This window comes from Pollachius pollachius (assembly GCF_949987615.1).
Source record: "Pollachius pollachius genome assembly, chromosome: 6".
Lineage (NCBI taxonomy): Eukaryota > Metazoa > Chordata > Actinopteri > Gadiformes > Gadidae > Pollachius > Pollachius pollachius.
The window spans coordinates 15,803,638-15,818,122 of record NC_136939.1 but is presented as its reverse complement, the minus strand read 5'-3'; the positions used below and the strand labels follow the sequence as shown (position 1 = coordinate 15,818,122).

Here is a 14,485-nt window from a genome sequence, read left to right as displayed (position 1 = left end):
GTGCGCTACAGCAATGAAAACACAAAAGTGACCATATGAGCAGTGGCGTCACTAGGCTGTTTTATTCGGGGCTAAAGCCCCGGATCTAATTTGATTAGCCCCGAATCTAATTTTTTGGTTAAAAAAAAAAAAAAAAATCGAAAAAAATTGACTTTCCGACGGTCCTTGAACGCCCCTCATTTACCGCACGAGAACAGAGCAACAAGTGCGTCAGTACACTTCAGCAGCCAGTCTCTCACTGTTTACAACAGGTGAGTAGTGAGCACAAGCCCTAGATTTCACAATGTCTTTATTATATGTCAGTAATTAAAATGTCTGTAAACGTTTTGAAAACCTTACTTATGGTAAATGTATATAATGTTATAATTGAATGCAAATGTATATCTTGTACTTTGTCTGCAGCTAGAATGCTCTAGCTAGCTAACGTTAATGACTAGTAGTGTGATGGACCAGAGGCATTAAGCCTGCTACTATATCTGTTATTTTCGTCTGTAGTCTAAATGACCACTTTGAACATTAAAGTTGATGACAATAATATGAAGATATGATATGAAATTAAAAGAATAACAGTTAGAAATATTTATGTTAATACATGATTCTCATGGCAACAGGGAATGAGACCGGCTGCATAAGTGTACTGACTCATTTATGTTTGTTATCAGAGAATTATAACGACATCTGCTGTAGAGTCCCAACCCCCTGGGACCTGCAAACAACAATGTCACAAAGAAGGATTTCAATGTTTTTTGCTCCAAAAGTGGTTGGCAGCCAAGGAGGTAATGGGAATAGAAGGTTTTTTTGTTGTTCTTGTTCTTGTTGAACTCTTTAAGCATATAATGGCACATCCTTCATTTTCAGGTATGATAGCAGATAAGGATGCAGTCAGGGTTCATGCAGGAGACCAAAGGGAGGAGAGTGCAAGTTCAGGTACCTGTAGGCTATGTTAAGAGTGTCTATGTAACAAAGTCGACCTGGTGAATTCCCTCTCAGTATAAAAAGAGGTAAAGACCTCCCACTTGCGCCAAAAAATAGGTCGTTTTGTCCTTGGCATAACTAATAGCACACACGTTTATTTGGTGGTCAATTGTGGTCGCAAATCAGAGGACCTGGTTTCGAGACCAATGAAGGCAAACTAGCAGGAGGAAGCAATACTGACGAGCTACACAATGACACCACTTACATGTAGTATTTAACATATTTTAGCAACCTAATTATAATGTTTGAAATTAAAATTTCTAAATGCAATAATTTGATAGAATATTGATCTTAAGTTTACAGTAGGCTACAGCTTAACTTTTTTTTATTTATTCTTTTATACATTTTCAGAGATAAGGGCAGTGTCAGCATACATAGATGCAGCTGCCAGTGATGCTGCTGACCAGAGTGAGGACAGTGCAAGTGCAAGTGCCGGTACCTGTAGGCTATGTGAGGAGTATCTATACCAATATCTCTAGTCCAGAATTGTATAATATTCAGCAGTGTATCCCAGTATACATCCTTGCCAGTGCCCATTAATTGCAAGTTGTGGATAGCAGAGTTTTATTTAATCATGTTTAAAAAAGGGGGGAGAAGGAGGCCATAGCTTTATTTCGCTTTTTTCCCCTTTTTGGAAATACAGGTGGCTCAGGGTCAGGGAGCACAGGGAACCTGTTAGGAAAGAATGATTTAGGGACACGAGAAACAGGCCCAAAGCAACCCAGACGGGACCAGTACCCCTCCACTAGTTTTGGAAAGCAGCAACGGTCTTTCCAGTACAAATGGTTTGAATCTTTTGACTGGCTGGAGTATTCTTTGAGCAGAATCTCTTCACACTGTTTCTCATGCAAGCTCTTTGGGAAACACAACCCTAGAGCCAGCAAAGATGCCCTCCTCAGCACTGAGGGCTTTAATAACTGGAAAAGGGCCTTGGATAGCTACCGAGAGCATGAGGCAAGTGCTGTCCACAAGTCATCTATCCTGGCCTGGAAGAATTACAGAGCTACGCTAACAGAAGGCGATGTTGTCGACCAAATGAATGTTGGAAATTCCGGTCAGATTAGTGAAAGGAGAGAATACCTGCGGCGCATTGTGGCCGTCACTAGCCTTTTAGGGAAACAAGGCATTGCTTTCCGTGGTCATGATGAAACCAGCTCCTCCCTGAATCAGGGAAACTTTTTAGAAGTATTGAAGCTCCTTGAAACCTTTGACCCCTTCCTCCAGAACTACCAGGCCCCTTCTCATTCAACATATCTATGTCCTGCCTCGCAGAACAGCATGATCGAATGTTGTGCTGATGAAGTGACTTCAACCATCGTAGAAGAGATCAAGGCATCGAAAATGTATGCAGTGATGGCTGATGAGGCAAGAGATGGCCACGTTGAACAGCTTGCTGTTTGTGTGCGCTATGTTACAGCTGACGGCGGAGTCAAAGAGCGTCTCCTTGAACTTGTCACCCTTAAGGGATTGAATGCACAGTGCATCACTGACGCAATTGAAAATGTATTGGAGTCGAATGGCCTTAATGATCTCCTGTGTGTCGCTCAGGCTTATGATGGAGCTTCCGTTATGAGTGGTTCAGTAAGTGGAGTTCAAGCTCGCTTTCGTGAGAAACACCCAGAAGCAGTGTACGTACACTGCTATGCTCATGAGCTGAACCTGGTTCTCTGCCATACGTGCAGGGCTGTTCCAGAAGCCAGTGACCTGTTTGAGACATTGGAGAGTGTCTACTGTTTCTTCAGTGTATCAATCTTAAACCATCAGAGATTCTCTGATGTCCAGATGCTCCTGGGCTTGAAGAAGAGTGAGCTTGTCCAGCTGTCAAAAACCCGATGGGCATGTCAGGTGAAGTCTGTGAGAGCAATGCTCAACAATCTGCCAGCTGTTTTAAAGTGCCTGGAAGAGAGTGCAACACCTCTGGCAGTCGGATTACTGTCAAAGCTGTCCAGGTTTTCAAATGTCTACCTGCTGGTCATGTTCCGGAGTATGCTGTCAACTACAGAGGGGCTGCACCTGTACCTTCAGAAGGATTCTGTGGACTTGGCCCAAGCAACACTCTTTAAAGATGCAGTCCTTGACACACTGAAATCCCTCCAAACCAATGAAATGGCAGACAAGCTTTACAATGAAGCAAAACACATCTATGATGCCAACAACATATGTGAGAGTCACAGTGGTCGCAGGCACAAGCAGAGGGTGATGGAGGACTTTACAATAGAGTCCACCTTGGGTACAAGGGCTCATCTGGGCACAGAAGACCAGCTGAAACAAACTCTGTTGTACCCATGTCTTGACCGTATGGTAACTGAGCTAAACAGCAGATTTTCTGATGTGGGGGCAGAGCTAATGCGAGGCATTCAAGCTTGCAACCCAGCGGCCGTTGATTTCTTCTGTGAGGATTCCCTAGAGCTGATTGCAACACATTATAAAATGTCATTGAAAAAAGAGGAGATCCTGGTGGCAAAGCAGTTCCTTTCTAGAAGAAAGAGAGAAGGTGCCGTTTCTGACATGGGCAGTGTTTACAAGCTACTTCACCCAGACATGTTCCCAACCTTGAGCTCAGTTGTCCAAGCAGCCTTGACAATACCTGTCAGCAGTTGCACGTGTGAGCGGTCGTTCAGTGTACTGCGCCGTGTCCACACCTGGCTGAGGAGAACCATGGGCCAGGAGAGGCTACATCATTTGGCTATTATGGCAGTGGAGAAGGATGCGCTTTGTGGCTTAGACCATGGTGAAGTCATTGACCGGTTCGCCCAAGTCAAATCGAGGAGATACCCACTTGTGCTCAAAGGACAAAGGTCCAAAGAAAGGAGCAAGAAACAGTGAAACGAGTGAAAATAAAAAGTTCACTACAAACAAGAAATGAAGAAAGAAAGACAATACATGTAGAGTAACAGTTAATAATACACAGACAAATGTACAAGTATACACAATATGGAAAGTGTAAAGTAAAGACAGATATACTGTAGAAGAAAAGAAATGAACAAAGACAAACGCATGACTACAAAAAGATAAGATGTTTAAAAGGCTCTGGCCTTTTAAACATCTTATCTTTCTGCATTTCTGCATTGTATACTTTTCAGACATTGTTTACTATTGTGAAACTAATAAAAATATGTGAAGAATACATATATGACTATGTGACTCATTTATTATCTAAATGTTTAATGTTGGTGCTTATGAATGAGGCACTTTTTTGTTAAGACAAAGGGAAGTTTGTGAAAATCTATATTTTTACCATTGGTATTAATAAACTGCATACATTGTTTATTTTGTTATTTGTTATTATTTTCAAAAATTGCATGCACAGTTACGTTTTGGCCCTGGGCTAAGCCCCGGATCTTTCAGAAACCTAGAAACGCCCCTGCATATGAGCCTATGACGTTGGTCTGATTTGAACCAAACCAGTAACCATGTAATTTGGCGCAGTATGGTCACGTTACATCTGCTCAAGTAAGATTAGGCGGGTGAGCTAAAACGTGTGGTCGCCACGACCAAAAAAACACAATATTTCCGGGAACGTGATGTTGGGTCTTTTTAAAATCAATCACCCTGAAACTCACCCAGTAGGCCTATTGAGTACTATAGGTGAGGCTTAGCCAGTAGCAATGTTGTGCAAGTCGGCATATAGGGGCGCTACAGTTCCTAATTGAACACCACAACATTTATATGACTAGGCTCACCATAGTTTTTCTACCTATTGCCATGATTTGGTGTCAGATGATTGCACCTCTCGTGACCTCCAAAGATAATGTGAGACCCAAGGACTTGCATCATCTTAAGTTTCCGTAATTTCGAATATAAAGCTAAAAACACCAACCGCTAAATCTTCAACAAAACTAGAAAAAAGGACCAAGCAACATTAGATTAAAATCATTCCAGAATATTTATTTACCAATCATAACCCATTCCCCGCCCTCCCTTATCCATATTGCTGCACATATTTATTAAGGATATGGTACTGATTCCATTTTACAGCAAAAAGGTTAAATAAATAATACATTTCATCTCACTACACGCAACAAATATTAAACGAAATCCATTCAAACCTTTGCGTTAATAAATATGCTTACATCTAACTTTTCCTGCTTATGTACAACCACATTTCTCTCACTTTGGGACAGTAATAATGATTTAAAAAAAAGCCTATACATTACTTCTATGTGTAAACCCCTAAAAACCTTTATTTTGAAAGTCCACGTTTGTTGTATTTTTCCTCAAGTGGATGGAGCTTGAAGGCCTGGACTACATTACAAAGCCTTGCACAAGCAGCAGCGGCTGTGGACGGCTTGATACAACCTGCTATTAATGCCCACAAAGGATTCCTCTTCTTTTTAAATTTGAAGTCACATGGTCATGGTCCCAGCATTGCAAGGCAAACTGCATGCATTGCCCTGAGCCCTGGTTTTGCATTATTTCACTTTCTCTTGTTTACCTGACAAACTCTTGTGCGAAAATGGAGGTAAAAAAAGGAAAAAGAAAAAGAAATGTGTGTACTGTGAGCACTGCCAACCATTTGTTTTGTGTCCAGAACGTGTGTATCCTATAAACGAGGAGCATGCAGGTGAATCTAGCAATCACAGCCTTGTTGAGGTGCACCAATGAATGAATCAATAAGAGATTTATTGAGGGAGGAGAGAGGGGGCAATAAGTTAATACCACATGTTCTCGAAACGCTACCCTGCCTTCCAACACATCATGTCTTTCAGACCAAGGAGTGTGTAGAGGGAGGAGTTGTGTTTTACACTCTGGATTAGACACCTAGGTGTATGTGTGTGTGTTTGTTTGGGCCAGCACAAGCACACTTGATACATCCCATTAGCTTCCGTTATCTTGATGAAAGTCTGTTTTATAGAATATATAAATGTTCAGTGCTCATAGAAACTAAAGGGGAGAACTCGAATAACGATCCATTGAGACATTTTGGTTTCACGATTTTAGACCTCTTCATGAGCTTCCAGACAGACGATATGCCATGCCCGCAGTGGATAGACATTGGGATTTGATTTGGTTGTCGGTTGATTTCAACTAAAGAGTTGCGGCGGAGCAAGAAAAAATACAAATAAACAAGGAAAACAAATGATTGATTTGTAAATGTCAAGATTAATGAGGACTGGGCCTTTGTTGGGCTGTTTGGATGGAACGCAGATCAAACATGTTTGGCTTGCCTTCCAAAGAATCAGCATCTCAATGCTAAGATACCCTTGTTTATTACATATGCAGCAAAAGGAGGGAACGAGAGGATCTTAGTATTAAGATATCTTTGGGCAACGCCGCTTTGCCAAGTCTTCTTCACATGGAGATGCCGTTGTAGAGGTCGTCAATCTTGCCCTTGAAGAACTCCCTCAGCTCAGGCCTCTTTGCCTTCAGTGTCGGGGTCAGCAGACCATTCTGGATGGAGAACATCTCGTTGTGGACGTAGATGTTTTTCACCTTGGGAGGGGATGCAAGTGTAAAGGACAACAAACCAAAGGTCACTTTTATATTCACTTTATATATTAACATCATCCTTGATCTTATATTCATTCCGTTTATGGCATCACAGCAGGGGTTAAGAGCTTAATCCCTTTCCATGGCACACTCCAGGGATCTTCTTCAGCATTTCCATCAATCAAAATATAGTTTCCATCAATATTTTGAGATCAAGTCAATACCGAATAGTTTTAGATCATCATAGACGGATGGCTGGTATTCTAGAAGGCCTTTTTCTAATAGGCCTGTAATATCATTTATTTAATCCCTTAGTTCATGTAAGGTAAACAGTACCAACCTGCTCAAAGGAGTGGAGGCCACTGGCCTTGCCCAGACGCACCATATCTTCCAGTATGGCCTTTTTCAGCATCTACACACACAAACAATAACATATGTTTTGAATTATTAATATCATCAACATTAAACAAAATGATTCAAATAATATTAATCAATCAGATCCTTTACAATGATCAGTTGACCACCCTTCAGTAAGATAGTAAAGCTGAACATATTTCTACACTAAACACCTCCTACTCTACATTTGTAGCTTCATATTCACCATTATTGTTGTGTAACTTTAGCTACTATTGGGTCTGAGGACATCATCACATGTTTCCAACATGACCAACAATGGTCATCAAGCAATGCATAACCCTTTGCATGGACACTATGATTCAGGTAGGGATTGTCAAAAGATACTAAAAACCCTTGATTATTACACTCTTAATAAACAATTGAATACAAATAAACAGGCCTTCAGGCAGCAGATCTTCACTGCACTAAAAACAATCAAAAAACGATCTTCAGAGACCAGTTGATATGCCTGCTTTTCATACATCTGACAATGTAATAATCTCGACTTGAAATCCCGCATTACGTCGGTGTTTGTACGTGCGTGTATGCATGTTTGTGTGTTATTGCTTGTGTGTGTACGTAATTAACATGCCAGCTGTTACTGAAGGGAGGAAATAATGTATTGTGCGGTATGTATTGTATCATGTATTGGACACTTAGACTGGGAGGAACCTTTACCCACCGTGTTTTTACAGAGGTCCTTGTATTCGCCTTGGATGCCCTTCTTCTTGGCCCAGTTAGGCAGGACTTCTGGGTCCGGAACAACAATCCCCACCAAACAGGACTGGAGAGGAACCACGAGGGTGGGGGCATCATTAGAAAATGAAGGACGTATCTAACAAGAGTGTTATGAAGAAATTATTCCACCACTGAGGAAGGATATATAATCAAAATATAATATTTGCCTGTAATTTTATATAGGCAATGAAATAGAACAGGAAACCAAAAAATATATAAAAAAAATTAAAAATGAGGAGAAAGAATTTGTATAAAATAGAGAGAAATAGAGTGTCTCTTTATTTATAAAGAATGAAAACTTGGAACATTATTGACCAATCAGGATCAAGTGTTTAAAAAGTCTGTGGTATATCATAATATATAATCATATATTATGTGATTCACCATGTATAGCATATATTGGGACATGATTCATATAAGCCAAGCTCAAAATTTGAGGTGAAGAGATAAGTAGCAATGACATTTTACGTGTTACTTTACGTGTAAACAAGTACTCGTTTTTAGTAGGAAATAACTTCAGCTACGGAACAAGCATTTGTGTGAGTGTGTCTATGTGTGCATGTGCATGTGTGTACGCGTGTGGTTCCTTGTAGGTGCGTGTGTGTATGTTCGACCATGTGTGTGTGTGTCTGTGTGTATATGTGTGCGCGTGTGTGTGTGCGTCTGCGCACGTGCATGTGTGTGGGCTGACCTGTAGACTATCTCCATGAATGTAGAGCTGGGTCAGAGGTTCGCTCCTGATGTAGATGTTCTCAATCTTCTCGGGAGAGATGTACTCTCCCTGCGCCAACTTAAAGATGTGCTTCTTCCTGTCAATGATCTTCAGAGAGCCGTTCTGTAGATGCAGGGAAAGTCGAGGATAGAAAAAGGGAGGAAGAAGAGAACCGACAGAACCGAAATTAGAGGAAAGAATAGGATAGGGGGAAAACCAATAGAACAGCGGTAAATAGTACGAAAGAAGAGGGGCAGAACAACAACAAAATGCAAGGTTGTCAGCGACCACATTTTATTTGAACCAATAATAATTATTTTTTAATAATTGTCTGGAGTTTGATCGGCCCACATACTGGTAACCATTTGCCGATGTCCCCGGTGTGGAGCCAGCCATCCGAGTCCAGTGTCTCAGCGGTCCGCTCTGGGTCTTTGAGGTAGCCCTTAAACACGTTGGGTCCCTTCACACACACCTGGAGAGTGGGTAGGAGAGGTTCAGTGGGTTTGGGGGAGGGAAAAGTGCCAAACGTGCTCCTAAGTTCTACATACACCAGTTTTTCAAAGATCGACATCAGGACTCGCAGAGTCGCCTGCTTTATGCTTCCATGTCAAGTGAATGTGTACACAAGGGGGCAGTATAGTGCTTCTGACCCCAAATTAACTTGAACTGACTGGAAACCGACTGACTGAAACGAGACTGTTCCATTGAATATGTTAGATGCATCTATGTGAAAATGTACTATTATTATATATTATTATAGTTATTTTGTTTGTGACTGGACTTAGAAAATAGACGGGCGACGCCTGCCAACACCTGCCAACAAATAGACGGGCGACGCCGTGTACACGCTACTCCCCTGGGGGGCGGTGGCGTGTACACGGCGTGACAGGGAGCGTGGTATACGTGTTGATGCAGAAGTGTCATTTATAGCTGTGACCAGCAGTGAGAATATTAACATGGGGCCATTGTGTGTTTCATTACAGAAAGAGGACAGCCAGTGATTAACAATAATTATATATTATTTTTATTACATTTTTTATGTCGATGTGCATTTCGTTGTTAAGAAGCGCAAACCCTAACTTTTATTAGGACAGATAACAGCCAGAGGGACCATTTCTATGTTTGAGAGTTCGTGTGTGTGTGTGTGTGTGTGTGTGTGTGTGTGTGTGTGTGTGTGTGTGTGTGTGTGTGTGTGTGTGTGTGTGTGAGAGAGAATGTGTCCCACGTCTGCTCACCTCTCCTTCACCCTTGGATGCAAAATAGTTCTTCTCTGCCACATCCACCAGCTTGATGAGATTGCATGGCAGGGGAGCTCCAACATGACCTGCATCACAACCAAACAGCAACATCAAAAACTATTGATTTCTTACTTCTTGATGGAAGAAAAATGCAAGCAGCATATTTTATGAATTTCTCCATCACTTGTTTTCAAAGTATGTGGCAGGGGTGGATACAAATCCGGTATTCGGTAAAACCCAACTTATTTCTTTCAAATAAATATTTTGCAATATATTTGTATTCGGGAAGAAAATAAATCACAAAAAAAACATGTCAAATAGCTGGTGTTCCTTATAACTGCGAGCGTGGTTGGTATTTTATACACATGATATATTTAGGCTAGAATTCGCTAGTTTTTTGTCTTGGTTTGGTTCGGGGTTCACAATGGTCACATGGTCATTTATTAGTTAAGAGTTCAGTTTATTGGTTTGAGTGTGGATTAGGAACTGAAGGTTATGTTTTAAAATGATTTTATTTTCAATTATGTTCATGGTTATACATGCTAATTGCTGGGTTTATGAAACCATAAACCAATATGACATTTAAAGGTAGGATAGGCGGTACCTTGCAATGATTTGACCAAACATTGCCTTTCCTTCCTTTAAGCGTTGATGATTATTATAATAGTTTATTAAAGAATACTTATGCTAAGACTTTTATATCCTAAAATAATAAGAATGAACAAAAACTAGAAACAAAATTTCACCTTATTAACGGCTATTTCCAATTTTATTCCAATACAAATACAAATAATTTTGCTACCTCAACAAATACACAAAATTGCAAATCCTAAATTTGAATTTTAACCAGCTAATGAACATCTTTTGTAAAGAGCTGAACTTTTCTGTTTAGAAAAATGTGACACCCCCATACTGTTTCAATTTTTATAAACAAGAGCATACGCAGTCCTAATCTGATTGCTTAAGTTCAAATGTTTTATTTAGAATTGAAGTAAATTCTGAAATACTAAATACTAACATAAAAATTAAATGGCCTATTAATAAAATTGTGATAAATAAAAATATGATGTATCGAGAAGTTAGTTAACTTGGAATGTGGCATTCTAGAATTGAGCAGTAGGGGGTGCTGTAAGACTATGTGAGTTTAGAAATAAAGCGGGCCATTTATGCAGGTTAGAATAGCAACAGGTAACACTGCATTCTCTAGTCACTCTCATAGTCCTGTTTTGCCAAACAGATCTACGCTCTATTTCGCCAAATATAACTTAACTTAATAAAACTTATTTATTCAATTTACATATCTTTGTAACAAAAAACATAAAAATATACCATATTCAGCCATATTACCTGTTTTGCCAAATTGGATGTACACTGTGTGCGCATGTATGGTTTTGTGAGTTAACATTTGTGCACACAAATGCAATGAACAAAATGTACACCATCCTTACAATCCTTAACATCCAGCCCATAGTTAATAAAATAACTAGTTCACCTCATTAAAAATATTTGCATCAGATGACTGCCATTTGCTAAAATATATATATAAAAAATAGCAATGTCTGAAAAGAATTAAAGCGTTCCACATTTTCATAAAAGAGAGCAATCGCAGACCTAATCTGACCGGTCAAGTGATACAAATATTCAGAATTGAGGTAAATTATGAAGTACTAAATACTAACATAAAAATTAAATGGCCTGTATCGTGAAGTTAGTTAACTTGGAATGTGGCATTCTAGAATTGAGCAGTAGGGGGTGCTGTGAGTTTAGAACTAAAGTGAGCCATTTACAGGAAACCCTTGTGAGGATGCAGATAATAGCAACTGGTAACACTGCATTCCCTAGCACTATTCCCGGTCCTGTTATGCCAAACAGATCTACGTATATCTGCATCAGATGTGTATCATATGCTTAAATACAGCAAAAAAAGTACCAATGTCTGGATTTAAAAATAATTACAGCAGTGTTTTATGAATCTTGCCGGGCATTCAAACATCATCCCTCGAAAGCGTGACCCTTCAATACAAATATTACTGTGACAATGGTAGTGCACTCTCGGTCAACTGTGTTAGGAAAAAAAACGTTTCAAAGTGATGATTACTTCAGATAAGAGGTAGAGGTATCTCTTATCTGAAGTGGTAGACAGGGGGAAAAGTTCACTCACAACCATAAAGTCTACGTGCCTACAGGGCAATTACATAGCATTGGCATAATAAAAAGACTTCCACGTTGTTTAACCAAGGCAGGGCGAATTAAACATGCACACATTCAGTGTGTACTCTCTGTCCCCCTGACTGGTTTTTGTGGTGCGGTTGGCTTTTTGAAAGTGTGAATAAAGCAAACACAGAAAGTGTCATCATCCTATGCTGCATGTTGTTCAGCTTGTTTCAAGCTAATGTTAACCAACAAGGTGTGTGTTGTGTTTGGTGCAGGCACGACAAGATGCCACTCATTGTTTCCATCGCTTGGGCTCTTTATATAAGACAAGGATTGGCAGGTCTTTGAGGATGGAATTCATTCTGGTTTCGCCTGGCTATATATGTGATCGCAAAGACGGTTTGATGCAATATTTTGTTTGCCTGAATGCGATGCCCTTGTTGGAAGCCGCCTTTGATCATGTCAGGGATATAGATCAGTAATGATGTATTGTGTTGAAACTAGGGAATACTACAATAATGTGTGCAGTTGAAGGTACACAGATGACAAAATACTGGCAAATATTAGCAATGAAAAGTCCAATGGGACATTCCAACTGATCATGAAATATGGTTCAACGACATAACTCAATTACATTATTTTTAACCTTTAAGGGTTAATATTTTACTCTGAAGCCAACTGACCTTCGAGACGGACATAAGATTAGAATTCATATATTTTTATGTTTATGTTTAATGCAAATTAAGTTGACCAATCGTTTTATTGAAAGTTACCTGAGGTCCAGTCTCCAGGTGTGGTGAAGGTGCAACCGGCAGTACACTCAGTCTGGCCGTAAGCCTCGTACACCTACACACAAACGCACACAGACACACACAGACACACAAACACTCTGGTAAACATGTATTTTTTGCAAAGCCGATATGTATTGCTGTATTATGCTGTATGTATTATGAACCTGGCTAACAACATGTAGAAGTGTATATTGTTGTTGACTGTCTTGTATGCATCTGGATCAAGGGAAATCCCTGTATATGTTGTCATAGGGGCAATACAAGCTTTCTGATTAGGATATCAATCCCCTGGCTAACCTGACAGCCCAGTGCTGCTCTGAGGAAGCCCAGGACAGAGGGGGAAGCAGGGGCTGCGCCTGTGATGATCATCCGGAGCCTCCCCCCAAGGCTTGCCTGGGGGCAGAGAGAGAGAGAGAGGCACGGTCAAGACAGGTCATGTTCAAGGAATCACAGAGATGTAGTGTGTCAACAAGGTTGAACCAATGGATTCTTAATGAGACGGTGAACTGTAGGACTACAGAGACATGGAGGGCTTGTCTGTATTTTTTCGTTTTTTTCATGTAGGGCAGCTCTATATTTTAAGAAGGTGAAATAACTCAAACCCTGCACTTCTTGCACGTCTCCCCACTCCCCACGGTACTAAACACCACGCCCCGATTTTGTATCACAAGTTCCAAGCTAATTATTTCCTAATTTTAGTTCAGAGGCTGAATCATTTACGCATAGGCGTCGATTACGCCGGGGACGCGTCCCCACCAGTTTTCGGCAAGATTCATTTTGTCCCCCCCAGAAAAAAAAATAAAATAAATAATAATAATAATTAACAATTAAAAATTATGTTGGTTATGGTATATATGTTATCAATATTGTAATTGGTTTTTGACAAAATATTGGTTTGAAGTGTGCGGTTGCCTGGTACCATGGTTGTTACTTGGTACAAATAATATGGATGATTTACGACCATCTAGTGGGGAGTCTGCGAACTGCTAACGAAACCTCATCGAAGTGAAAATAAAATAAATCATCCGTACTGTTATAAATTTAAAATTAATTTAAATAGGAAAGCTAAACGTTAAAGCACATAGGGCAAAAAACTCCGGTAGCACTAGGCATGCTAGCCAACATTGTGTCGCGCTGGTAGAGGCTAGCTAGCTAAAAAAACTCAACAATGACATATTTCTAGAATAATATTAATTTAGCTGAGCTCATAAGACACTAGCACACTTACTGTGCACGTCAGCTTCAACTGCTTAGCTTTAAAAAAAAAAGCTCTGATGTCCTGTCCACTCCTTTTTGACATTATGCTGTATAATTAACTAGGTAGGATGAGAGAATGTCAGGCTCTGGTTGTATCGCTATCTCGTCTTTTTTCAGTCGTGACTAGATGCCCCCTCTGCAGCACCGTAGTTGTGGATTATTTTTGTATGAGGCGCCAGCCTGGCTTGGACAATGAATGAGATATTAATACCAATACTCTATGGCTGGTATGCAATGATGAGGCATCAGACCGTCAATTAATTTTAGCCTGAATACATAGGAAAAAAACACCAGACCGTTAGTACCACGGATGGACAGTATCAGAGCGAAAACCTGTTGAACTAAATGGATGTGGTTAGGCAGCAGGCATGCAGGCAACCCCGCGGGATACATCTACAGACCACTGGCAGATTAATAAAGGTAAGATGCGATATTTATTGCTTAAGATTTGCTGGTACTTTGGCAAGATCATTTTTTGCCCTCATGTGGTCAGCTGTTTTAACTTGAAATAGTACTACTAGCCATAGCCTCCAAGTAGCTTAACTTAAATTATCCAGTGTTTGCGTTCTTACGATGTTGGGTATAGACTAGTGGATATTACGATAGTGGAGTCGGTGGAGTCAGTCTCTTGTTGACTCAAAGTGACTTTTGGTCATTCGCTTTGCTTGAATTCTGGAATAATTGTGTCTGTGTGGTTGGGGGGGGGGAGTGCATGGGTTTCGGTCAGAATGCCCTGTAGATTGGATGGATGTGTGTTGTGAATTGAGAACAGCCAGCTCATGATGTGATATATA

General features: G+C 40.3%; 1 protein-coding gene across 1 annotated transcript in view; it reads right to left on the bottom strand.

Moving 5' to 3' along the window:
- Positions 1-4,914: 4,914 nt before the first annotated feature.
- The window catches only part of acsl6 (acyl-CoA synthetase long chain family member 6), a 30,239-nt gene continuing 20,668 nt past the window's right edge, over positions 4,915-14,485 (bottom strand). Inside the window, exons 14-21 of the mRNA XM_079738897.1 lie at positions 12,732-12,827; positions 12,417-12,489; positions 9,487-9,575; positions 8,607-8,723; positions 8,231-8,374; positions 7,484-7,585; positions 6,746-6,817; positions 4,915-6,408 (exon numbers count right to left, since the gene is read on the bottom strand). Coding sequence (XP_079595023.1) covers positions 6,268-6,408; positions 6,746-6,817; positions 7,484-7,585; positions 8,231-8,374; positions 8,607-8,723; positions 9,487-9,575; positions 12,417-12,489; positions 12,732-12,827 — 834 coding nt within the window. The 3' untranslated portion in view covers positions 4,915-6,267. The remainder of the gene's footprint in view (positions 6,409-6,745; positions 6,818-7,483; positions 7,586-8,230; positions 8,375-8,606; positions 8,724-9,486; positions 9,576-12,416; positions 12,490-12,731; positions 12,828-14,485) is intronic.